Here is a 27,432-nt window from a genome sequence, read left to right as displayed (position 1 = left end):
CTGCGCCACGGGGCTCTTAAGAGAAAGGAAGGGAGGTATAATTAAAATGGATACATTTCATATGTAGGTAGTAAAGATGGAAGTCTAACAATGAAATGTTTGGGTGGGTCAGGATAACTGCAGAAATGGAGGCCCTGGGGGTCCAGACAGGGAGGAATTGTGGAAAAGGTGGAAAATGGACGAAGCAGGAAAGATGCCTGAGGCAAGTTGATGTAACAACACACATTTACAAAGTGAGTAGAACAGGAGAAGGACTGAAGAAGACGTCAGCCCGATTCATGAAGAAAGGATGGGGAACACAAAACCGCTGAAGGGGGTGTTTGTGTGCATGCGTGCGCATGGGGAAGACTCAGCAGGAATTAGGACCAAAACAAGCCTTTTGACAGCATTGCTGAAGAACACAAAATGCCTTATAAAACTTAATAGCACCAAAACCCATCCCCTCTAGAATGTCAAGCACACCTTCAATTCCAGTGTGGGTAATTAGGAAATACAGGTCAATATCGCTCAGCCAAACAGGTCGGTCCCCCGCCCAGGCGGGGGATTTGGGAAGCCTAGTTCATACATGAGAAAAGTGGGCTGCAGAGGTACAAATAATTTGGAAATTTCATCTCTTCTCATTCCATGAGCATTTCCTCCAAGATTCTTTAAGTGCTCAAGGGCTAGAGGGGGCCACCATGGAGACATAGATATATAGATCTCAAATCACCATTAAGGATATGTTTTAAATTGTAACTGCAACCCTCTTTGAGTCTGTAAGGAGATAAAGGAGAGCTAAAAGTACTCGAAACAGACCCTGCATTATCAGCTCTGGCAAATAGTGGTTGTCTGAGGCCTTTTCTCCATTCCTGTAAGTAGAGGTTGTGGAGAGTAGGTGCTGAATTATGGCCCTTATATAATTGTGGCTGCCAAATACTTTTGCTTGTTCGTGGCATGTTGAGCACTTTCAAGATTTTCATGTGTCTTTGGAAGATAAGAATCGCTGACAACTCGCCTAGATCATTTCCATTTTTGCCATGTGATATGATTTCTCAGTGTCGCTTTCATTCTGGCACTTTAACTCCTGCAGCTGAATCTGTTTTATTTATTTGTTTGTTTTTATTTATTGGATTTTTTTAGCCACCATTCCCGAAGGGTCTTATGGCAACTTGGAACATTAGAACCAATAAGGTAAAAACAACATAAAAGCAAATAACAAATATAAAATATTAACATTAAGATCAAGGCTTTCATTGTAGCAGGAACTCCTTTGCATATTAGGCCACACACCCCTGATGTAGCCAACCCTCCTGGAGCTTACAGTAGGCCCTGTAAGAAGAGACCTGGCTCATGGAGGATTGGCTACATCAGGGGTGTGTGGCCTAATATGCAAAGGAGTTCCTGCTATAAAAAAGCCCTGATTAAGATATTAATCAATTAATCAATTAATAAGATATTAATTCAATGCCGCCTATAATGTATGGATGCAGCACTATCTCTCTCTTGGCTTGACTTCGCGAACGAAGATTTAAGAAGGGTGCAGTAGTCCACGTCTGCTGCAGGCTCGCTGGTGGCTGACAAGACCAATGTGGGACAGGCAGATCCAGCCACAGTGGCTGCAGGGGAAAGTCTGATTTGGGGTTGGTGCTGTAGCAGTGCGATTCTTCCTCAATCTCCTTTTGTCCTCAAGACCAGCTATGCGTGTGTTCTCAAAGGAAGAGACAGCCTGGTGGATGGTGTGCCTCCATGCTTTGCGATCTGAGGCTAGGTCAGACCACTGGTGATGGTTGATGCGACAGGTGCCAAGGGATTTCTTCAAGGAGTCCTTGTACCTCTTCTTTGGTGCCCCTCTATTTCGATGGCCGGTGGAAAGTTCGCCATACAGAGCAATCTTGGGAAGGCGGTGGTTTTCCATCCTAGAAATATGCCCTGCCCAGCGCAGCTGCGTCTTCAACAGCAGTGCCTCGATGCTTGTATCCTCCGCCTGCTTGAGGCTTCAGTGTTGGTCACAAAGTCACTCCAGTGGATGTTGAGGATGGTGCGAAGGCAGCGCTGATGAAAGCGCTCAAGGAGTCGCAGGTGATGACGGTATAAAACCCACGATTCAGAGCCGTAGATGAGGGTTGTCATCACAACTGCTTTGTAAACATTGATCTTTGTGCCTTTTTTCAGATGCTTGTTGCTCCACACTCTTTTGGGCAGTTGGCCAAATGCACGGTTTGCCTTTGCCAGCCTGTTGTCAATCTCCTTGTCGATCTTGGCATCTGAGGAGATGATGCACCCCAAGTAGTTGAACTGCTGGACTGTCTTCAGAACTGATTCACCCACAGTGATGCAGGGAGGGTGATAATCTTCCTGGGGTGCAGGCTGGTGGATAACTTCTGTCTTCTTCAGACTAACTTCTAGGCCGAATAGCTTGGCAGCCTCTGCAAAGCAGGACATCATATGCTGCAGAGCTGATACCGAGTGGGAGACGAGTGCAGCATCATCAGCAAACAGTAGCTCTCGGATAAGTTTTTCCATTATCTTGGAGTGAGCCTTTAGTCGCCTCAGGTTGAACAGGCTGCCATCGGTGCGATAGTGGATGTAGACACCATCATCATCATCTAGATCTACTGCGGCTCTTTGAAGCATCATGCTAAAGAAGATCGTAAAGAGAGTTGGCGCGAGAACGCAGCCTTGCTTTACACCTGTGCCTATTGGGAAGGGCTCCGAGAGGTCGTTGCAGTGTCTGACTTGGCCTCGCTGGTCTTCATGGTCTGCAGCACTATATAATGGTTTTAAAAACTGTAATATGTTTTTTAAAAACTGAAAAATGTAAATTATGGTTTTATATGTTTTATTGGTTTAACTGTATGGACATGATGTTGTGAGCCGCCCTGAGTCCGCTTGCGGAGAGGGTGGGATATAAGTTGAACATAATAAATAAATAAATAAAATTAAAACACATGGCTATCATCATGCCATTATTAAAACGGCCCAGACATGTGTTTACCCTCCAAAGTCTATCCTAAACATTTCAGCTTTTCATGCCCTGCAGAAACTAAAAAAAACCAATCCCCCAATATTAACACACTAGTCCTCAGTGCTGATGGAATGGACCGCGGCTTCTTGGGAAGGTTCACTGAGCCGTAAGCCATACCTTGGGAATTGTGTAGCCTTGGAACTGGGTGTCGTGGGTCACACGTCGTGTTAGGCCCATGGGGATTAAGTTAGCGTATCTCTGGATCTCATGGATCACAGCCTCGGTGTAGGGCATTTGTAGGTGGTCATCCATGGTGGGGCCACGGTTCCTGCCGATCTCCCGGTCAATCTCCTGATGGACCTTCTCTGTTGAAAAAGCCACAGGACAGAAAGATGATATTTCTATGGGTCCAGACAGAGACAGACCTTCCCGAGAACCAGTGAGGCATCTAACGGGTTCTGCTGTTGTATTCCCAGTTCAACAGCATGGTGCACAACTGAGAACACAGGAAATATCCTCAAAAAAGGTATGCTCACATTTTCCCCTGGACTGGAACTCCCCATAACAAGAATGGGAAGCCAGCTATGAGGACAGATTGCGCAGTTTTCAATGATCTCTGCCAGGCCTTTTCCAGACATGCTGAAGAACTCACACATCTGGAAGCCTACAACATTCTTAAATTTTAACCCTTGGACATATTCCAACCAAAGCCACTTTGGCCCTTCTAGAATGGGTGTGCCTTTCTTCCCCCCTTCCACAATCACCTTCTATCTCTGGGTATTTGAGCAGCATCAGGAAGCCGTGACGTAAGGTGGTGCTGACGGTTTCGGTGCCACCAAAAAATATGTTGAGCGTTGTCATGACTAAATTCTTCGGAAAGAACTCAGTGTTTGGGTCTTTTTTTTCCTTGGTGGAAGAAAATAGAAGCATGTTTCACAGATCCTGACTGTCACATTGTGAGATTCTCTTTCCCTATCATATAAGAACATAAGAGAAGCCATGTTGGATCAGGGTAGTGACCCATCCAGTCCGACACTCTGTGTCACACAGTGGCCAAGACCCAGGTGCCATCAGAAGGTTCCACCAGTGGGGCCAGATCTCCAGAAGCCCTCCTACTGTGGCCCTCCAAGCACCAAGAAGACAGAACATCACTGCTCCAGACATAAGAACATAAGAGAAGCCATGTTGGATCAGGCCAATGGCCCCTCCAGTCCAACATTCTGTGTCACACAGTGGCCAAAACCCTGGGGCCATCAAGAGGTCCACCACTGGGATACCAGTCCTCCAGAAGCCCACCCAATGTTGCCCCCTAACCACCAAAAATACAGAGCATCACTGCCCCAGACATAAGAACATAAGAGAAGCCATGTTGGATCAGGCCAATGGCCCCTCCAGTCCAACAATCTGTGTCACACAGTGGCCAAAACCCTGGGGCCGTCAAGAGGTCCACCACTGGGATACCAGTCCTCCAGAAGCCCACCCAATGTTGCCCCCTAACCACCAAAATACAGAGCATCACTGCCCCAGACATAAGAACATAAGAGAAGCCATGTTGGATCAGGCCAATGGCCCCTCCAGTCCAACACTCTGTGTCACACAGTGGCCAAAACCCTGGGGCCATCAAGAGGTCCACCACTGGGATACCAGTCCTCCAGAAGCCCACCCACTGTTGCCCCCTAACCACCAAATACAGAGCATCACTGCTCCAAACGTAGGGTTCCACCTCCGCCTTGTGGCTAATAGCCGCTCAGGGACCTTTGCTCCATTGGTCAGTCTGTTGTGGGATCACGATCAAGCAGGAGAGGAAAAGTTTGAACACGGAATGTTGCAAATCAACAGGCTTATGGTATGTGAAGTTTAAAGGTAAACTTGGATGCTGGAAAGCACCACAGAATCCCTTGGTAGGAGGGTGGTTGAGGCTAAGGAAAACCCCATGGAGAACCTTTGCAAAAGAGAGTCTATGTGTTGGTGGTGGGGGAAAGAACAGGATCGTTACATGGTATTTCATTCCCAAAATTAGATTGCTGTTTTTATTTAGCTGGATGCATACGTCCCCACCCTAACACATAACACCTTTCAGCCTTCTCTTCAAAGCACTACATCCCTTTTCTTGCGCCGCCAAATGTCTACTAGCTATATCCAATAATACTAACAAAACAATAAAAGTAATAATAATAGTGCAATAATACTTGATGCATTTTTATCAGGAAGCTGTCTATGAAGTCCCGGGGGGCGTTGGGGTCCAGGGTTTCTTGGTGTTCTTTCACCTTCTTTGAGATGAATTTTTCCAGCCCAACAAGGTGCACGAAGGCATTCTGTTGAGGTCCAGGCATATACTGCATGGGCCCAGAGAAGAATTCGTAGAGCTGTACATTGGGGTTGCAGGGATGGGGAAGGGGGAAAACAAACATCCTTACTTACAAGAAGAATGCAGTGTTTGCCAAAATGAAAGAAAAAGGCAGGTCTCATTTTGGCAGGAGCTCACATGAGCGGAGCGCCGGAACGTCTAAATTTTATTGTGCTCTTTCTTCCTTAACCGCTCCCCGCACCTCCCCCCCCCCCAAATACTTGCTTTTGGGCTCCATTGTTCAAACCCCCTGGGAGAATTTTTCCAAGCTCTTAAGATCTGACAAACTTTCTCCCCACAAAAAATGGGAAAAGAACCAAAACATATAAAGCAGACAGATGGACGTCTTCATCCTGCCACTGTGGCCACATAGGAGAAAGTAATTTAAAAAGTATGATGAGGGTAAGGTTTTATTATGATGATTTTAATTCAAGAAGCATTTTAAGGTAGATGCTGAGCAGATATAATTTAGTATACCTCCTGGTGATGTCGGGGGTGTGTGGCATATGTAAATAAGTTATGCTAATGAGCTGCAGTACCTCTTTTTCTAGAGGAAGATATTGGATTTATATCCCACCCTCCACTCTGAATTTCAGAGCCTCAGAGCGGCTCACAATTTCCTTCATCTTCCTCTCCCACAACAGACACCCTGTGAGGTGGGTGGGGCTGAGAGGGCTCTCACAGCAGCTGCCTTTTCAAGGACAACCTCTGCCAGAGCTATGGCTGACCCAAGGCCACTCCAGCAGCTGCAAGTGGAGGAGTGGGGAATCAAATGTGGTTCTCCCAAATAAGAGTCCGCGCACTTAACCACTACACCAAACTGGCTTTCTAATATATAGACCACCTCCCATTGTGAATCTCAGAGTCTCAGAGTGGTTAAAATCTCCTATATCTTCTCCCCCCACAACAGACACCTTGTGAGGTGGGTGGAGCTGAGAGGGCTCTCACAGTAGCTGCCCTTTCAAGGACAACCTCTGCCAGAGCTATGGCTGACCCAAGGCCATTCCAGCAGCTGCAAGCGGAGGAGTGGGCAATCAAACCTGGTTCTCCTAGACAAGAGTCTGCGCACTTAACCATTACACTAAACTGGCTCTCTACAAAATGACTCCTGGATAGAGGGATTTATGTATAGATGTGGATCAATTTTTTTAAATTTGAGACCAGGATTTCCTCCTTTCTTCACCCCTTCTTCGAAATTTACCTGCCCCCATGAGGTTGAAGTGAAGCGGAAAATTTCCAGCATCATGTGCAGCAAAGCGAGAAACTCCTTATCCTCGTAGTCGAAGCGGCTGCCAAACGTGATGGAGCTGATTACATTAGACACAGAACGACTCAGTATGTAGGTCAGGTCAAAAGGTGTGCCTGGAAAGACCAAGACACACCACTCTAACTCAAGCCTTGATCTAGTTTACAAACCAGTTGGGTATTTGCATGAAAACTGGGTTAGGGAACAGAGTGCACAGGCTTCTGTCTCTCCCAGGTCAAAGTACATATTAGCCAGGGTGGATGTTGCCATTTGGCAAATCACTCGTTTGATTTCAACACATCCCTGGCCTTCCATACACAGCCCCTTCTCAACAGCTCCAAATTCTTGTCAGCAGATTCTATAGTCTTTGGATGTGGGAGAACCAACTGTCAGGCGATGGAATCTCAAATCGGTATTCATTGAAACAATGTAATACTTTACTGGAAACTCATAGCTGGATACAGAGATTGAAACTAGTGCCTTGATCTCGCTGCTTGCCGGTCTTAAGGAATCTACAGCAAAGGGTTTTCTAAACAAAAGCCACTATCCCATAACATGAAAGAAGGTGGAGGTGCAAACTTTCACACAAGGGCCCCAGCTTATCTCCTCGCCCCTGGGAGAATCCCTGGCTGCAGAGTTATCTACCAACGGTTGCATTCCTTTACTTTCAGCAAAACATGAAAGGTTCACCCCCCTTTGGTATGCATCTGTGGTTCAAAGGAGGGGAAGCATGAGGGAAGTTAGTATGGAGAGTTGTATATGTTTAGTACCTTGCATTAATATTAGAACTGAGTTACAGAGCCTGACACCAACCACGAAGCTCCCTGGGTCAATGCGAGCAATCATAGATCTCCTTTGACCACAGGTTTGCCAACCTCCAGGTAATAGACAAAACAGAGAACCACAGTGAAGGTTAATAGCAGTCAAAAAATACTGCGGGAAATCATGAAAAAACGATAAATGCAAATTTCCAATACTTAAACAGACTTCAAAAAGCAGCTGGCAAAATAATTTCATGGAACATTTAGTAAATACACAAAACACTACTCTCTACAGCATCCATACGATCATATTCACAACGATACACTGGACAGCATTACTCATAAATCATGATAAACAATTCATTAAAGTCCTAAAGTACGTTGTAGCTCCAGAAGACTCCCAAAAGTTTAGAAAGATGATCCTGCCGCTATTAACCACAGCATATATATATATATATATATATATATATATATATATATATATATATATATATGTGTGTGTGTGTGTGTGTGTGTGTGTGTGTGTGTGTGTGTGTACACATGCACATATATTGGCCACGGTGTGACACAGAGTGTTGGACTGGATGGGCCATTGGCCTGATCCAACATGGCTTCTCTTATGTTCTTATGTGGCACAGAGTGTTGGACTGGATGGGCCATTGGCCTGATCCAACATGGCTTCTCTTAAGATCTTCTGTGACACAGAGTGTTGGACTGGATTGGCCACTGGCCTGATCCAACATGGCTTCTCTTATGTTCTTCTGTGACACAGAATGTTGGACTGGATGGACCACTGGCCTGATCCAACATGGCTTCTCTTATGTTCTTCTGTGACACAGAGTGTTGGACTGGATGGGCCACTGGCCTGATCCAACATGGCTTCTCTTATGTTCTTCTGTGACACAGAGTGTTGGACTGGAGGGGCCACTGGCCTGATCCAACATGGCTTCTCTTATGTTCTTATGTGACACAGAGTGCTGGACTGGATGGGCCATTGGCCTGATCAAACAGGGCTTCTCTTATGTTCTTCTGTGACACAGAGTGTTGGACTGGATGGGCCATTGGCCTGATCCAACATGGCTTCTCTTATGTTCTTCTGTGACACAGAGTGTTGGACTGGATGGGCCACTGGCCTGATCCAACATGGCTTCTCTTGTGTTCTTCTGTGACACAGAGTGTTGGACTGGATGGGCCATTGGCCTGATCCAACATGGCTTCTCTTATGTTCTTCTGTGACACAGAGTGTTGGACTGGATGGGCCATTGGCCTGATCCAACATGGCTTCTCTTATGTTCTTATGTTCTCCTGCGGCGGATTAAAGTACTAGTATGCTCCAACAGTCCTATGGCCAATATTGATCTTAAACTTTGATAGATGTCTCAATAATAATTTTAAAATTTAAAGTTTAAGCAACAGCTGGAGAAACGTGCGTAGTGCAGTGAGGCTATTGCCTGGGCTAGTTGCTTATTGTGTGGCTCTGTGTTTTCAGAGGAGCGGGAGAGGTCTCTTTGATAAAAGACTGGGTCAGAAACAGTGATATATGCGTGTCCCCATCAGAAGTTTTTTACACACCCACTGGTAACTTCCCCAAGAACTGAAGCCTTGATTTTGGCTGGATTAAAATTCCTATTGAGACACCCATCAACGTTGAAGATCCATATCGGCCACAGGACCAGCACTTTAATCCACCGCGGGAGGAATGGCAGGATCGTCTTTCTAAACTTTTGTGAGTCTTCTGGAGCCATGACGTACTTTAGGCCTTTAATGGATTGTTTATTGTGCTTTATGAGTAATATGACCGTATGGATGCTGTAGAGAGTAGTGTTTTGTATAGTTACTAAATTTTCCAAGGAATTATTTTGCCTGCTGCTTTTTGAATTCTGTTTAAGTACTGGAAATTTGTATTTATCATTTTTCGTGATTCCCCACAGTATTTTTTGACTGCTGTTAACCTCGAGGTAATGGCTGGAGATCACCTGGGGTTACAACAGATCTCCAGGTGACAGGGTTCAGTTCATCCGGAGAAAACGGCTGCCTCGGAAGGTGGGCCGTATGGCCTGATATCCCATGGAAGTCCCTCCCCTCTCCAAAATGCATCCTCCTCAGGCTTTACTCCGTCCCTTCAAAAAATTTCCAGGTATTTCGCAACTCAGAGCTGGCAATCCGATTCGGCCATGGGTATGTCTCACTTTCTCAAACAACCTGCTTTAGAGAGGTGCAGTCATAAAAGCTATCGCACTGTATATTTTCTGTGTGTGAGAGAGAGACAGAGAGACAGGCACTGCTCTAGACCAAGTCTGCCAGCTCATCAGCCACATGTACCAGTTCCTCCTCCCCCTTCTTCTCCCAAGAATTGTGCCACCCTTGGCCTTTCCAGTCAAAAGGACCAGGCAGTAGGTGATGTGGAAGACGTCAGCCTGAGACCCTGGAGAGGCGCTGCCACTCCAAGTAGACAATATTGATCTTGAGAGGCCAAGAAGTGTCTGTTTGAGTGGAAGAGCAAAGCAGTAGACAAGTGCACTTTTAAAACCAACAAAGTTTTATTCAGAATGCACGCTTTTGTATGCTCTTAAGCAGACTTAAGAGCATACGAAAGCTGACATTCTGAATAAAACTGTTGGTCTTAAAGGTGCACTTGTCTACTGCTTTTGTTCTATTGCTTCAGACCAACACGGCTGTCTACTGGGATCTATCTGTTTGAGTGGAAGCCAGTTTCATGTGAATAGATGTGTATTCCCCATTTTTTGATTGCCTGTTCCCAAGGTGACCAAATTGTTATCTTCCTGCAAGGACCCTTAAGAGTTCTGGAAGCCTGGCGGGGCTGGGGAATGAAGTGGGAATAAAGTTTTAGTCCCTCCCCAGAAGCTGAGGTACAAATGTGATGGCCGTTGTATCTCTTTTAGAGATCTTGAGCTGCTACTGGGCCTCAAACCAGGAAGCAAATTGTATTGACGGCCATCATCTACTATAGTAAGCAATATTGCGCTATATATAACAAGCTATATATAATAACTATATGTACTAAGCAATACCATACTATTCTGTCATTGAATCTTAAATTTGTACCATTTTGCATTCTAAACCACTCCCTCCCTACCAGATAATCTTACTATACTGTGATTGGATCTTAAATTTGTACCAGTTTGCATTCTGAGCCACGGACTACCAGCTATGTGTGGCTTTGCTCACTGTACCGGATCCCTCGTCTGATGAAGTGTGCTTAGAGAGCACACGAAAGCTTACGTCCTGAATAAAACTAAGTTGGTCTTAAAGGTGCAACTTGACTCTAGTCTTGTTCTACTACTTCAAACCAACGCAGCTGACTACTTGACTCTATAGTAAGCAAGGATTTCAAAGATACCCAGATTCTTGATCACCTTTGGTGTTCCTAATTGCCTCCATCTGGAAGTGGGCCTCCTCCAAGATCCGGTCTTCAATGGACCGCTTCCCCATACCGAAATTTCTCAAGGTTGTGATGCAGAATCGGCGTAGCGGCTTGGCTCTTCTCCATGGAGAGAAAGCAACCCCTGGGAGTAAAAACAGGAAGCGGCTGAAAGTTATTGGATGGGAGTATGTCTGGGGAGACACTGGGGTTTGATAGCTGATGGAGAGCAAATAAAAAGCAATAACATTATTGCATTTTAAAATGTTACCACTTTATGAAAAGCATTTGGAAGGTCTTTCTGATTGGAAGGGTGGTCATAGAATCATAGAGTCAAAAGGGACCTCCAGGGTCATCTAGTCCAACCCCTTGCACAGTGCAGAAAATTCACAAATACCTTCCCCCCACACATACATCCTCAGTGACCCCTACTCCATGACCAGAAGATGGCAAAAAACTGCAGGATCTCTGGCCAGTCTGGCCTGGAGAAGAATTTCTGACCCCAGAGTGGCAAACAGCTTTCCCTGGGCGTGAAATAAGGGGCCACAAGAACAAAGCACTCTTGTAAACCCTCCTGCCCTCCTTCTCATGACCTGCCTATTTCACAGAATCAGCTTGGCTGCCAGATGGCCATCTAGCCTCTGTTTAGAAACCTCCAAGGAAGGAGAGCCCACCACCTCCCAAGGAGGAAGCCTGTTCCCTTGAAGAACTGCTCTGCCTCTCAGGAAGTTCTTCCTAATGTTGAGATGGAAACTATTCTGATTTTATTTCAACCCGCTGGTTCTGGTCCTGCTTTCTGGGGCCACAGAAAACAACTCTGCACCATCCTCTAGATGATAGCCCCTCAAGTACTTTAATAGAGTCCCGTGCGCAGAGTGGTAAAGCTGCAGTACTGCAGTCCTAAGCTCTGCTCACAACCTGAGTTCGATCCCCAGCAGAAGCTGGGTTTTCAGGTAGCCGGCTCAAGGTTGACTCAGCCTTCCATCCTTCCGAGGTCGGTAAAATGAGTCCCCAGCTTGCTGGGCGGAAAGTGTAGAGGACTGGGGAAGGCAATGGCAAACCACCCCGTAAAAAGTCTGCTGTGAAAACTTCACCCCAGAGTCGGAAACAACTGGTGCTTGCACAGGGGACCTTTCCTTTCCAAGTACTTGAAGATGGTGATCATATCACCTCTCAGTTATCTCCTCTCCAGGCTAAACAGAGGATTTTTTCTACAAATTGGGGAGGGGCCATCTCTGAAGTCTGGCCATATTCATTCAGGTGGGGTTTAAAGCCCCCTCCAGCTCCAAAGTGCTCCTCACAGTAATATGAGGATTGTGGTCTCCCTCCACCCCAAAGCTGTTCAAAGAAATATTTATTACTGATGGGAGTGACAGTGAATGCTTGAATTGGCTGCTGTTGAGGGTTAGAGCACAATGTGCCAAGGCAGAATCACAGTTGAACATCAAGACACCAAGAGTGAATATGACTACTGAGGAATCGCAAGATGCGAAAACTGAAATTTTTAAGGAGTCCTCAAGCAAAAGGAAGACTGCATCCAAGAAAGCGGAAGGAGATTCAGACTGGAAAGTGAACTAGAAAAAATCCATTCGTGTCAGGGCGTATCACTTGCAACCCAAATCCCCAGTATTATGCTTGGATGTGAAAGCTGGACAATGAGGAAAGCTGACAGAAAGAAAGAAAGGGGATTCCTTTGGCACGTAGTGTTGTCGGAGAGTTTTATGGGCCGCCAAAAAGGCAAATCAGTGGGTTCTTGATGATATTAAGCCTGATCTCTCCACAAAAGCAAAACTGCTATGGTCACATTGTGAGAAGGCTCACTGGACAAGACGAGGATGTTAGGAAAAGCCGAAGGCAGCACAAGACAAGGAAGTCCTAATTTGAGACGAATTGACCCAATCAAGGAAGTCACAAAAGCTCTCCGTTTGCAAAAGCTTCATGATTGGACATTTTGGAGGTCATTGATTCAAAGGGTCACCCTGAGTTGGAAGTGACTTGCTGGCACTTCTCACACACACACACACACACACACACACACTGTGGGAGAGACTGAACTTGATGGCCAGTTTCCAAGTTTATAATTGAGTAATAATCACAGTCACATAAATCTTCGTGGCCCATTGCACAAGATCATAGAATCACTGAGCTGGAAGGGTCATCTAGTCCAACCCCCTGCACAATGCAGGGAATTCACAAGTACCTCCCCCCTATATCCCCCATGCCCAGAAGATGGTAAAAAAACAAACAAACAAGACCTTCTCCAGGATCTCTGGCAAAACTGACCTGGAGAAAAAACTGCTGCCAGAAAAATTGCTGATGTCAGAGCCAAGTTGAAATCCTACCTCTGCTTTTTAAAAAAAACCAAAAGCAAACATATACATTTATATTACAGAGCTGCTGGGAAAGCAGATGGAATGAGGACTGTGCAAGACCTTCACACTAAAATACGTAGCTGCAACTGCAACCAAGAATGAGCTGTCTGCAAAAGAAGGGACTGACCGTAGCCGCGGAAAAGCCAGTCAAATGTGGCTTCCTCCCCACGGTCACTGAACTCTTCAGCCTGGTCAATCAAGGCCTCCTTCACCGCTTTATATCCACGCAGCACCACAGCCCGTCGGGGCCCCAGATGGATGGTGTAGACCGGGCCATATTTGTCACTGATCTGAAAGACAGAAGAAGAAGAAGTTAGATTTATACCCCGCCCTTCTCTCTGAATCAGAGTCTCAGAGTGGCTCACAATCTCCTTTATCTTCTTTCCCCACAAAAGACACCCTGTGAGGTAGGTGGGGCTGAGAGAGCTCTGACAGAAACTGCCCTTTCAAGGACAACTCCTGCGATAGCTATGGCTGACCCAAGGCCATTCCAGCAGCTGCAAGTGGAGAAGTGGGGAATCAGACCCGGTTCTCCCAGATAAGAGTCTGCACACTTCACCACTACACCTCACAGCACCCTATGATAAGAAACAGAGGAGGAAGGAAAGGGAATTCTTGGAAAATAACACTGGCTTAAAAGCAAGACAAGTTATATAAGGCAGATAGCCCCAAAAGTTTGGGATGCTGACCAAAACGTTACTTGAATTGTTTTCATTTGGCCTTCAAGATCTTGACAGGTTTTCCATATGATGGCTATCCTGCCTGTCTGGATTCTTTATTCTGTTTTGTTTGTTTGCACTGAACAATGATGGATGTTGTGGATTCAATTAGGGAAATGAGATTTTGCTGGGGAAATCTTCACACAAAGACAGAAGAGCCGGGTCTAGATATGAAAGGGGCCAGGGGGTGCCATCGCTATGAAAGGAGTGATGCACATGGGGGCCGTGGAGGCTGCGGAAGTGGGAAATCCAGAATTCAGAGCGGGGGGGGGGGGGGATGCTAAGGATGGAGCTCTCAGGACCGGGTCAACATGTGTTTTGAGGGGTGGATTGTAAAAGTTTATGAGATGGTCCTATGAGATGGCAATCAAGGCCGCAAAGAAAACATACTTTGCGACCAAGATTGCGTCTGCAAATTCGCGCCCGGCACAATTGTTTAGGATAATTCAGAATTTTACTATACTGCCACAAGGCAAGCCAAACGTTAAGGAATTGGAAATAGGCTGTGAGGCTTTCGCGAATTTTTTTGCAGACAAGGTCCAATCACTCCGCCATGACTGCCCGGCCATATTAGATACAGTGAGCGAACTCGAGGCTCCGTGCGTGTCTTCTAATTCAACCCTGGGCTGCTTTGCCCAACTCAGCTTGGAGGAGGTTGACAGAATCCTTGTAACTGCACGCCCTACTACGTGTGATCTGGACCCATGCCCCTCCTGGTTAATTAAGGCCTGCCGGGAGGAGTTAAGATGTCCTATTGTCAGAACTTGTATCTTTGCTGCTGGTCCCCTATAATGTGACCAATGCTGTATGGTAGTTTTACTGTGCCTTAAAGCTGTATTGTAACTGAACCAAACTGACTCCATGTTGTAACCTCTGCTTAACCCAGAGTGCCTGAATAGTAATTAACCTTGCCCCACTGGTATCCAAAATATTTGGGGCTGTAGAATGAATTATGTCTTGTCTCTGCACATTCTCACACTGGGACCCTTTGAAGCCGAACAGCATGGCCTTCGAAGTAGGGAGGCATCCTCTCTACTGATAGTGATGGTGAGAAGACAGCTGCGCCCTGAGATGTGAATTGTGGCTTTGTGAGATGTTTGCTTTACGTGTATAAAATCAAGCTGATGCTGGCTCTCGCCATTACTGTTATCTTGCCTTTTCCAGCACCTAGTTCTCTTCAATAAAATCCTAGCTTTGTAACTAAGTATGGGATCCGTTTGACGTTCTTGAGTTCTGACATTATAACAGTAAACCCATTGTTCGTGGCTTATCTGTACTGGAGGCTTGGCCCGATGGCGGCAAAAGTACCAGACGACGGAGAGCCCACCACCCCATCGGAGGACCCGCTGCTCGACCCAAACGTGACGGGGGTCCGACGCAAAATTAAGGTTCCAGCGCCCTTCTCGGTCGACGCCGCTTTCCCGGCTCCGCGAACCTGGAGCCCACGGAAGTCCACGGCAGCCATCGACGCCGCGGAGCAGCGGTACCGAAGCATGTTGGGCGAAGGAGGGGCAGGAGACGACGACGAGGGCCAGGCGGAGGGCGCGGAGCCCCGAGGGGGGGAGGACCCGATCCGGACCCTCCGCAACGAATTATTCGATTGGGTGCGGGAGATCCACGGCGACGTGCACCGCTCCCGCGTGACGATGGCCGAGGAGATGCAGCAGAACCTGGGCGCTATCCACGACCAGCTCCGCACCTTGCAAACCGCGGTCCTGGGGATACCGTATGGAGTGTTGCCACTGGGGCAGCCGCCCGTCGCCCCACCGGCCCCCGCCCCGCAAGCTCCGGCCGCCCCGGCGCCGCCGGCCCCGGTGGGCCCAGCAGCCCCGGCACCTCCGGCCCCGCCGGCTCCGGCACCGCCAGCGCCACCTGCACCAGGGGCCCCGGCCGCCCCGGCGCCGCCTGCGCCACCCGTCCCGATCCCGCCGGCCATACCGGGCCCAGCGCCGCCGCCTGGGGCGCCGCGAGCGCCAGGTGGGGCCGAGGGACGGGGAAGAGAGTTGAAGATTACGTTCGATGGGAATCCGGAGGACGTGGAATACTTTACTATCCAGTGCGACACGTTCTTCACCCACTGGGGTGCCGATTACCCGACCGAAGCCAGCCGAGTGTACCACATTGCGTCTCGACTGAGAGGGGCGGCCCGCAAGTGGTACGTGGGGCTCTTCATGGGAAGAAAGCCCGAATTAGCTACCGTGGCAGGGTTCCTGCACGCGATGCTCCGCCAGTATGGAGATCCCTTACGGGAGGAGAAGGCGGTCGCTGCCCTCCAACGCATCGAACAGGGCAACCGCTCCACCCGCGAGTACGCCACCGAATTCCTGGGGTACTGCGCGGCAGCAAGGGGATGGAACGAGGTCATGAAATACACCGCGTTCATCAACGGGTTGAATCCGAGCATCCTCGACCGCTGTTACAGTCAGGGAAGGCCCGATACGCTGGTCGGCTGGATCCAACTGGCCGGGGAGGTGGAGACCAACCTCCAACACGTGGGGATGAGGAGACAGCAACTAGCGAGAAAGGGAGCCAAACACACCCCAACTAAATCTGAAGGGAAGAAGGCCCCGACGACCTCCACCCCGTCTCCCGCCCGCAAATGCTTCCAATGCGGGGACCCAAATCATCTTGCTGCTAACTGCCCTGGGAAAGCGGGATCCACGCCACCCACGGCGCGGCCAACCACCCCGGGCCCGAAGAAGAAGAAGAGCAGCCGGTCGAAGGAGCCCAGTCGGGGCTCCGTCGCCACTTCCTTGGCGACTGACGAGGATTTTACCACCAGCCTGGCGGCAGTCGAGGAGTCGACCGAGGAGTCGGATGACACCGAGTCGGCGGGAAACGACAGCGACCTGCTTTAATGGGTGCCGCAAAGCAGGTCCAGCAACAGCCGGCACTCCTCACGGTGAGAGCAACTGGGGGTTTACTTTTTATGGCCGTTACCCTCCTAAACCCGAACCTAAAGAGATTCATGCACGCCCGAGCCCTAATCGACTCAGGGTGTAACAGGGACTTGATCACCCCCCGCCTGGTTGAGGCGCTGGGATTAGCCACTTCGCCCCTGCCACAACCGATGCAGTTTCAACAAATGGACGGGGGGCCCATGAGGGGGGAACCATGTGTTTTAGAAACTCAGGCGGTCCCGGTAGGGACCGAGGAGCATTGGGGAATTGAAACTTTCGTAATTGCCCCCTCCTGCTCTTTCGACGTGGTAGTTGGCTCAGCCTGGCTCGCCCGCCACCAACCCGACATAAGGTGGGAGGAACAGATCGTCCGGTTCCCAGATTGGAGGTGCGAGCATCACCACTGGCGCCCCGAGTGGGGGCCGCACGCCCCCCCCCAAAACATGCGGGCGTGCCTCACACTTGAGGAAGTCGCCTCCATCCCCAAGGAGTACCGAGACTTAAAACTGGCATTTAGCGAGAAGGAAGCGGATGAACTACCGCCCCACCGCCCTACAGACTGCGCCATTGAGCTAATCCCCGGGCAGCAGCTTCCCAAAGCGAAACTGTACTCCATGGGTTGGGCGGAGAAGGCGGAACTCCGAAAGTTTTTGGACAAAAATCTAAAGCGTGGTTTTATTCGACCGGCCACAGCCCCCCATGCCGCCCCCGTCCTATTCCGAAAGAAAAAGGACGGGTCGCTTAGACTTTGCACAGATTTTCGTGCGATAAACGGGATTTCCATGTCCAACGCCTACCCGATCCCGTTGATAAAGGACTTGTTAAACACTGTAGCAAAGGGGAAAATATTTACCAAACTCGACCTCCGGGACGCGTACTTCCGCGTCCGCATCAAAGAGGGGGACGAATGGAAAACAGCCTTCAACACCCCACTGGGACAATTTGAGTACCTTGTCATGCCGTTTGGGCTACAGGGAGCCCCGGGCGTTTTTATGAACTTTATCAATGAAGTGCTGCGGGACTTCCTATTCAAGGGGGTGGTGGTGTACCTTGATGACATCATTATCTATTCACAAGATCTAAAGTCTCATGTGCCTTTGGTCAGAAAAGTGTTAAGCACCCTTTGTAAACACAAACTGTATGCCAAACTGTCGAAATGTGAATTCCACAAGACCGAACTTGATTATTTGGGCTTCCGGGTGTCGGGGGAGGGATTGTCCATGGACCCCGCAAAGGTCCAAGCGGTGTTAGACTGGGAACCCCCTCGAACCCGCAAGCAGTTACAAAGTTTTATCGGGTTCGCTAACTTTTACCGCGACTTCATAAAGGGGTTCGCCACGGTCATGCTCCCCCTTACAGAACTCCTCAAAACCAAAGGGAAAGGTGACGAGGCTAAAAAACCCGGCGCACGCCTAACGTGGACGCCGGACTGTCAAAAAGCTTTCACTGAGCTAAAACGCCTCTTCACCTCCGAACCCGTGCTAGCGCACCCTGACGAACTAAAGCCCTTCGTGGTCCAATGCGACGCCTCCGACGCCGCTGTAGGAGCCATATTAATGCAGAGGGGGGAGGATGGGGCGCTCCGACCATGTGCCTATATTTCCAGGAAATTTTCCAATGAACAAAGAAACTGGTCAGTCTGGGACAAAGAAGCGTTTGCAGTCATGTTTGCCTTAAAGACCTGGCGCTCCTGGCTTGAAGGAGCAAGAGTCCCCTTCGAAATTTGGACCGATCACAAAAACCTGGAAGCCCTCACTGGGCGTCGCAAAATGACTGCAAAACAGATCCGGTGGGCAGGCTTCTTTGCAAAGTTTGACTTTGTGCTGAAACACATCCCAGGCTCGAAGAACTTTTTAGCGGACGCCCTTTCCCGCCTGCCCCAACATGACAGTCTTAGGGAGGAGGTGGTGGACTCGCTAATTTCCCCCTCAGCCATCGCGGGGGGGGTCACCACCCGCTCCGGCAAACAGACCGACCCTCCGGACTTAGAACTACTTTCTCGATTCCTCTCGGAGTACAAACAAGAGGCTGACCGCCCCCCCAACTTGGTCAAAGCCGAGAACGGGCTCTGGTTACATAATGAAAAAATCTATGTGCCCGATCCGCTCAGGAAAGAGGTTTTGGACCGCTGCCACTCAAGTCGCTTGGCCGGCCACTTTGGCTATGTTAAAACGCTCAACTTGCTCACCCGCCAATTTTGGTGGCCAAAAATGAAAAAAGATGTTTCAGAGTTTGTACTCTCATGTCCCACGTGCCTCATGGCAAAACGGAGGGGGGGCAAACCTCCGGGCCACCTAGTCCCCCTCCCTACGGCCACCCGACCTTGGTCGGTAGTCTCCATGGACTTCATTGTGGAGCTCCCGCCTTCGCAGGGCAAAACAGTCATCTTGGTCGTAGTCGATACCTTTTCAAAGCAGGCTCACTTCATTCCTTGCAAACAATTACCTACCGCTAAAAAACTCGCCCAGCTCTTTTTCACTCACATTGTACGCCTACACTCATTCCCAGACAAGGTCATTAGTGACCGCGGAACACAGTTCGTTGCCAACTTCTGGCGGGAGTTCTGCAAACTGGCTGGTATTGAGCAGGGATTGAGTTCTGCCTACCACCCCCAGTCGGACGGACAGACGGAGAGGGTTAATGGCCTTCTTGAGCAATACCTCCGCTGCTTCATTAATTTCCAACAGTCCAACTGGGTAGACCTCCTCCCCTTTGCAGAATACGGCTACAACAATAGCCTCCACAGCTCAACCAAAACCTCCCCTTTTCAAATCATCAATGGTTACGAGGGCAAGCCGTTCCCCACGCTCGCCCTCCCAGCTAGCCCATCCCAACCCACATCGTGCCAACAGTGGTGGGAGGGACTTTGTGAAGGCTGGAAGGGAATTCAGGAAAACCTGGAAGAAGCGAAAAAAGCATACAAAAAACAATTTGACAAAAAACACTCTCCGGAGTGGGACCTAAAGGTGGGGGATACAGTTTTCCTGTCGACAAAAAACCTCCCCCTTCCTCAGTCCTGCCGCAAACTGGCCCTGAAGTTCCTCGGACCTTTCAAAATCAAAAGGGTAATAAATAAAGTAACGGTAGAACTCGAACTACCCAAGTCTCTAAGTAAGATCCATCCTGTTTTTCATTGCAGCTTGCTTCGGAAAGACCCTGGTGCTACGTCCTTCCATCCCAGGGCCCCACCGCCCCCTCCGACGACAGTGAGGGGTCAGAGTCACCATGAAGTCCAGGAGATCCTGGACTCCAGAGTCAAACGGGGGAAACTGTATTATTTGATCAGGTGGAAACACTTCCCCCCGAGCTGTGACGAGTGGGTCGAATCTCAGAACGTAGTGGCTCCGCAACTGCTGAAAAAGTTTCACCTACTGTACCCGCACAAGCCCAAAGTCGGTCCCGCGGGAGGGGGCGCTTAGGGGGGGCAGTATGTCAGAACTTGTATCTTTGCTGCTGGTCCCCTATAATGTGACCAATGCTGTATGGTAGTTTTACTGTGCCTTAAAGCTGTATTGTAACTGAACCAAACTGACTCCATGTTGTAACCTCTGCTTAACCCAGAGTGCCTGAATAGTAATTAACCTTGCCCCACTGGTATCCAAAATATTTGGGGCTGTAGAATGAATTATGTCTTGTCTCTGCACATTCTCACACTGGGACCCTTTGAAGCCGAACAGCATGGCCTTCGAAGTAGGGAGGCATCCTCTCTACTGATAGTGATGGTGAGAAGACAGCTGCGCCCTGAGATGTGAATTGTGGCTTTGTGAGATGTTTGCTTTACGTGTATAAAATCAAGCTGATGCTGGCTCTCGCCATTACTGTTATCTTGCCTTTTCCAGCACCTAGTTCTCTTCAATAAAATCCTAGCTTTGTAACTAAGTATGGGATCCGTTTGACGTTCTTGAGTTCTGACACCTATACGGGACATCATAAATAGATCTCTTTCAGAGGGCTATTTTCCAATGCCCCTGAAGGAGACAGTGGTCCGCCCTCTCCTGAAAAAGGATACATCGGATCCGGCCGAATTGGCTCATTACCGGCCGGTCTCAAATTTGCCCTTTTTGGGCAAAATTATTGAGAGGGCTGTGGCGTTGCAGTTGCAGAGTTTTCTGGATGACGCTTCCACCTTGGATCCATATCAGTCCGGCTTCTGTCCGGGCCACAGGGTGGAGATGGTGCTGGTCGCCCTCATGGATGACCTCCGGTGACATCTGGATTGAGGCGGCTCGGCGGTATTGCTGTTGCTAGACGTATCGGCTGCGTTCAATATGGTTGATCATCGGCTGCTGACCCGCCGCCTCGCCGACGCAGGAATCCGGGGGCTAGCCTTACAGTGGCTTTCCTCCTTCCTTAAAGGTCGGGGACAAAGGGTGGCGGTTGGAGGAGAGATGTCCCGGAGACACCTACTTAATTGTGTGGTGCCTCAGGGGGCAGTTCTGTCTCCAATGTTGTTTAATATCTTTATGCGCCCCCTTGCCCAGATTGCTCGGAGACATGGGCTGGGCTGCCATCAGTACGCTGATGACACTCAGCTCTATCTATTGATGGGCAGCCAGACCGCCGACACCCCTATAAGTTTGGACCGGGCATTGCAGGCCGTGGCTGACTGGATCAGGCTGAGTGGGCTGAAGCTGAACCCAGCGAAGACAGAGGTCCTTTGCGTGGGTCGCTGCGTGCTGGGGGGGGAGATCTCCCTACCGGCCTTTGACGGTGCATCACTGATACCAGTGCGCAGAGTCAAGAGCCTGGGAGTGCTACTGGAGCCCTCCCTGACAATGGAGGCACAGATAGCAGCCAGTGCTAAATCCGCCTTCTTCCACTTTAGAAGGGCGAGGCAGTTGGCCCCCTTCCTAGAACGTAGCGACCTAGCAACAGTGATCCATGCAACGGTCACCTCGAGACTAGACTACTGTAATGCCCTCTACATGGGGCTGCCCCTGTGCCGAACTCGGAAGTTGCAGCTAGTGCAGAACGCGGCGGCCAGGCTGCTACTGGGACTACCTCGGTGGGAACACGCGCGGCCTAGGCTGAAAGAACTGCACTGGCTGCCAATTGTATTCTGAGTCCGCTACAAGGTGCTGGTTATCATCTTTAAAGCCCTATATGGCCGAGGACCTGCCTACCTTAGGGACCGCCTCTCTCCACATGTTCCCCAGAGAGCACTAAGATCTAGCTCCGAAGGCCTTTTAAAGATCCCTGGACCAAAGGAGGCCAAACTGAAAGCTACGAGGGAGCAGGCCTTCTCTATAATGGCCCCCCACTGGTGGAATCAACTACCGGAGGAAGTGCGAGCCCTGCGGGACTTTAACCAAGCTTATAAGGAACCCTGAAAGCGACAACTAGCCATCAGAATATACCTATTGAATATAGCACCTTAATCTATTGTAGTTTTAAATTTTATGTAATTGTTTTAATGTATTTATTAATTGTATTTTACAATTGTTTTATATAATATCATGGTATACACCATGTCCTGTTAGCCGCCCTGAGCCTGCTTCGGCGGGGAGGGCGGGATATAAATAAAATTTATTATTATTATTATTATTAAAGTTATGACATGGAGTGAAATGGACAAGTTAACAAGAACCTTAAGAGACTATGATTTAGAAGTATTTAAGATGGAGTGGAAAAAGTTCAGAAGATACGTAGAAAAAGAGTGGAAAATAAAAGGACATTGGACAATTTTTGATAATGACTAAGTCCAAGAGGGAGGAGGATATTAATTTTGGTTCTTGTTAATTAAGTGTACCTTTAATATTAAGATTTTAAGTATATAACACCGGCGGGGGTCAAGTAACAGGGGGAGGGGTGGGTAGAAAGTAATATATGGGATAGATAAAAAAAAGTAATTATTAATGAAGTAAGAAATTGAAATTTATTACCATATGTTACTAATAAAATTGTTTGAAAACAACGGGTGTTTTCGCACTTACCTTAAGCCGGAGCGACGTCCCTCTTCACCGTGCAGCGTCTGCACGGTTTTCGCACTAATTGCTCCGGAGCACCTGGAAGAGCCGCAAAGTCCCGTGGCTTTTGCGTCGCAAATGTAAACCGGTTTTTGGCGGTTTACATTTGCGACACAAAAGCCACGGGACTTTGCGGCTCTTCCAGGTGCTCCGGAGCAATTAGTGTGAAAACCGTGCAGACGCTGCGCGGTGAAGAGGGACGTCGCTCCGGCTTAAGGTAAGTGCGAAAACGCCCAACATGTTTTTTGAGGGGGGCAAAATTAAAAAATGACGCCCCCTTATGGGCTCATAGAATAGAATGGACTCCATACCCAATTTGGTGTCCCCCTCTGGTGGCATCCGAGGCAAGTGCCCCCTTTGCCCCTCCTAGACCTGGCCCTGGGAGCTCTTCATTTGCACACTTTGTTATCTCACCCTTTAAAAAGATACCCCAGCAGCTAGTGATAGAAAAAGACAAAACATAGGTGTTTTTCAAACTGCAGTCACCTTGCATATTTTTGCATGTTGTTATGCTACTTCTGATGACAGCGCTGTTGGTGGGATCCGTTCAGCCTCCCCCTCATGGGGTCCATCAGTTTTGGGTCACCGCCCCCCCCCCCCGCCCCTGCAGTTTTTTTCTATTTTGCACTTAAATGTTTCAGCAGTTCAGAAGCCTCCTGGCTGTGCCTGTCTTCCTTGGAGCGACACATGGGCAGGGTGTGATCCTCTTGCACAAGAGTAGCCCTCTTGGCCTCAGTACATTTACTCTTGTGAAAAGCGAGGGAGGCTCTCGAACAGCAACTCTGAAACAGAAGAGGTCATTTGTTTGCTCAGTCCTTTGGCCCCTGAGCACATGCCAAGACTGCAGCAAAAAGAAGGGTTTTCCCCACTGAGGAGAGAGGTGAGAAGGGTCAAGAGCAGCTGGGATGATGACATTCATGCTCTCCCCCCACCCCGGCACTGTTGTCTTTAGGGGCCCTGTCTCCTTCCTCCATTTTTAAAAAATTTAACATTAAATTTTATGACTGCATTTAAAGACAAATATAAACCAAGGTGGATTATATTCATCTTTAAACCCGCACGAAGTATGTGTTAGGGTGCCAGACACCCCAGGTAGGGTTGCCAAGTCCAATTCAAGAAATATCTGGGGACTCTGGGGGTGGAGTCAGGAGACTTTGGGGTGGAGTCAGGAGACTTTGGGGGTGGAGCCAGGAGCAAGGTTGTGACAAGCAGAACTGAACTCCAAAGGGAGTTCTGGCCATCACATTAAAAGGGACTGCACACTTTTAAATGCCTTCCCTTCATTGGAAATTATGAAGGTTAGGGGCACCTTCTTTGGGGGCTCATAGAACTGGACCCCCTGGTCCAATCCTTTTGAAACTTGGAGGGTGTTTTGAGGAGAGGCACTGGATGCCATGCTGCAAATTTGGTGCCTCTGCCTCAAAAAAACAGGGCCCCCCTGGAGTCCCATATACCCTCATATCAATTTTCCATTATACTCTATGGGAATCCGTCTCCATAGGGAATAATGGAGTGCCCAGCAGACATTTCCCTCCCCTCCACACTTTCTGATGGCCCCGAAGTGGGGGGAGGGCCTCCAAACTGGGGGATCTCCTGCCCCCACCCGGGGATTGTGTAACTTTAACACCAAAAGGTCTAAATAATGACTGGGACCTCTCCTGTTTTTTTGAAGCCCCTGTATAGGTTTTATTCCCAGGTCTGTTTTGCTGTCTAATTTATAAATTATAAATTCAAATCAGGGAAGTAATCACTGTACTAAAATTACTATGCTGTATCTTTAAGGAACTTTGAGATCGCATACACCTGTGGGTTTTATAAATGAGTGTTTTTTTGAAGCAGGTTAGGAAATTGACCGTGCCAGATAGAAACCTCTACAAGCATACTGGATAAAAGTGATCGTGAGCATCACCATGTAAACTGTATAAGACTTTCTATAAGGTCTGTTTCCACTCTGCTGGCAATATTCCCTATGGTGGTATGCTAAATATTTCATGTATGGGTTATTCATTATATTTATGTACAGCTCATAGAAGCCTTTGCGAAACGTGGGATCAAGAACTACCGCGCCGCGTTCTCTTCACTGTGCCTTGCTGTACGGAAGAAATTTTTGGAGCTTTGGTCTCCGTGGACAACTCTACCCATAGAACTACTACCTGCACCTTCTTGATATGAATGTTTGGACATTAATTTGCTTCTGAATGACTGAGCGCGGGTTTGTAGGTTCTGAATGTATTATTCCTCAAATCTGTATTGATACAAACTTTTTTGATATTCATTGAAGTATTCTGTTTATCATTGCTTTTGAAGGCTGGTTCTCGTGGCGGTTTTTTGACCTGTTTCCCTGCCCCACCTTTCTCCCCTTTTGCCCCATCCCCTGAAAGAGACTGGCCCTTGGGCGCTACCATCTGGGAGGGGGGCCACTTATGTTGCCATCCTCCAGGGCTCCCTTGGAATTACAGGCCCTGTGGTGCAGACTGGTAAAGCAGCAGTACTGCAGTAGGAGCCCTCTGCTCTCAACCTGAGTTCGATCCCAGCGGAAGCTGGTTTCAGGTAGCCAGCTCCAGGTTGACTCAGCCTTCCATCCTTCCAAGGTCAGTCAAATGAGCCCCCAGCTTGCTGGGGGGAAAAGCGTAGATGACTGGGGAAGGCAATGGCAAACCACCCTGTAAAAAGTCTGCCGTGAAAACGTTGTGAAAGCAGCGTCACCTCAGAGTTGGAAACGACTGGTGCTTGCACAGGGGACTACCTTTACCTTTATAAAAAGAAAGAGCCCCGTGGAGCAGAGTTGTAAAGCTGCAGTACTGCAGTTGGAGCCCTCTGCTCAAGACCTGAGTTCGATCCCAGCGGAAGCTGGTTCAGGTAGCCGGCTCCAGGTTGACTCAGCCTTCCATCCTTCCGAGGTCGGTCAAATGAGTCCCCAGCTTGCAGGGGGGAAAGCGTCGGTGACTGGGGAAGGCAATGGCAAACAACCCCGTAAAAAGACTGCCGTGAAAACGTTGTGAAAGCAACGTCACCACATACCTCCTTGGGGTCAGGGTATGTAGCCTGTCAACCCCGTCAGCAACAAGCATCATGGACCTGCCTCCCTCATTGCCACCCTCCGAGGGGCCTCATTTGCCGCCGTGCCCTGTGAGGGAGATTGTCCAAGTCGCTGGGGTCAAGTCCATGACACTCACCACACAGAACCCCGACTCTGTGGCCAGCCACCACGATGGAAGGATCCTCTCCCTGCGGACCCTCCTCCACTGGCCGCTCGTACCAGGCACGTGAGAGCTCACCCCCAGAATAAAACTTTGCTGGTCTTACAGGTGCCACTGGACTGCTGCGTCTAACAGTTCCCTTAAGGAATACGTTGAGATCATTTCATTGGGATGAGCAACAGCGTTCTATGGGAAGTCTGCAAGACTTTCACCAGGGACAGTTGAAAGCCTTAACAGCAGCCTGGCTAGGAAAAGAAGGGCAGAGATGATAAAATATGAGATGTCAGTGTTAGAAAATAACAAAGTGTGGTCCTGTGAAACTCTTGGGGGCAGAACCTCCCCCTCTCCACTTTCTCACGAGGCCCAATCCAGTTCCTGGGCTGCACTGCCATCTCTAAGTCCAACGCAGCTCTGAGTCTCCTTCGACAAATGCAAGAGGCAGGTGTAGAAGACGAACACTACTTTACTTGGGGTGGTAGGAATTATCCCCCCATGTGTTTTAAAAAAGATGTTAGATTTTTCTGTGAATTTGGGCAGGGTCACTCAGGTTTGCAGAAAAATCTGTTTTGGGTTAGCATGGCCCTGATCCACAGATTTCGGTATCCACATATGGCTGCCACGCTTGAAAAATCGATATACTGACATGACCGAGCAAGGTCCATTCAAGCTTTATCAACAATCATTGCAGCTTAGGAAACAACTTCAACAGTAGGAAAGCGTTAAAATCAAGAGAGACTTGCTCATTGGTAAATATTTCCAAAACAAATGTATTAACTGGCTTACAGACCTAGCTTCAGAGCAAATATGCCAGTTTGGGGTTAGTGGAACAAGCATTTTCTAAACCAGGGGTGGCCAACAGTAGCTCTCCAGATGTTTTTTGCCTACAACTCCTATCAGCCCCAGCCAGCATGGCCAATGGCTGGGGCTGATGGGAGTTGTAGGCAAAAAACATCTGGAGAGCTACCATTGGCCACCCCTGTTCTAAACTACCACTTAACAGTAGCCAACCAAGCAAAAACCAAAAAAGCAGAACATCCATAGTAAAAGCACAGTTTTGTCATTAGCATTTTGGACTGGAGACAATTCCCCCCCCCCAAAAAAAAACCCAATTCGTAAATATCAGTTTTTAATCAATGATTTAACGAGGTGGGAGTTGAACATATGAACATATGAAGCTGCCTTATACTGAATCAGACCCATCAAAGTCAGTATTGTCTTCTCAGACTGGCAGCGGCTCACCAGGGTCTCAAGCTGAGGTTTTTCACATCTATTTGCCTGGACAGTTTTTTGGAGATACCAGGGATTGAACCTGGGACCTTCTGCTTCCCAAGCAGATGCTCTACCACTGAGCCACCGTCCCTCCCCTAGAGTTACACTGGGTCAAAGCAGTGATTGGACAGGAGAGTTAGATATTACAGTTCTTTTAAGGAAGACGTCTGCTCCATGAGGTGAGCCCCATGGCGCAGAGTGGTAAAGCTGCAGTTCTGCAGTTGGAGCCCTCTGCTCATGACCTGAGTTAGATTCCAGTGGATGCTGGGTTCAGGTAGCTGGCTCCAGGTTGACTCAGCCTTTCATCCTTCCGAGGTTGGTAAAAG

At 48.7% G+C, this 27,432-nt stretch overlaps 2 protein-coding genes across 2 annotated transcripts in view; both read right to left on the bottom strand.

Annotated features, from left to right (window-relative positions):
- Positions 1 to 27,432, bottom strand: part of LOC132586353 (cytochrome P450 2G1-like) — a 520,878-nt gene that overhangs the window by 340,979 nt on the left and 152,467 nt on the right. The gene's annotated exons all lie outside the window — the stretch shown is intronic.
- The window catches only part of LOC132586356 (cytochrome P450 2A3-like), a 32,430-nt gene that overhangs the window by 3,791 nt on the left and 1,207 nt on the right, over positions 1 to 27,432 (bottom strand). Inside the window, exons 2-7 of the mRNA XM_060258391.1 lie at positions 13,180 to 13,342; positions 10,676 to 10,825; positions 6,493 to 6,653; positions 5,134 to 5,310; positions 3,709 to 3,850; positions 3,122 to 3,309 (exon numbers count right to left, since the gene is read on the bottom strand). Of these exons, the coding sequence (XP_060114374.1) occupies positions 3,122 to 3,309; positions 3,709 to 3,850; positions 5,134 to 5,310; positions 6,493 to 6,653; positions 10,676 to 10,825; positions 13,180 to 13,342 (981 nt within the window). The remainder of the gene's footprint in view (positions 1 to 3,121; positions 3,310 to 3,708; positions 3,851 to 5,133; positions 5,311 to 6,492; positions 6,654 to 10,675; positions 10,826 to 13,179; positions 13,343 to 27,432) is intronic.

The sequence above is a fragment of the Heteronotia binoei genome, chromosome 17 (genome assembly GCF_032191835.1).
Source record: "Heteronotia binoei isolate CCM8104 ecotype False Entrance Well chromosome 17, APGP_CSIRO_Hbin_v1, whole genome shotgun sequence".
In the NCBI taxonomy this organism is placed as follows: Eukaryota; Metazoa; Chordata; class Lepidosauria; order Squamata; family Gekkonidae; genus Heteronotia; species Heteronotia binoei.
Note: the sequence above shows the minus strand (reverse complement) of the source record. Positions and strands in the feature narration are given on the sequence as shown.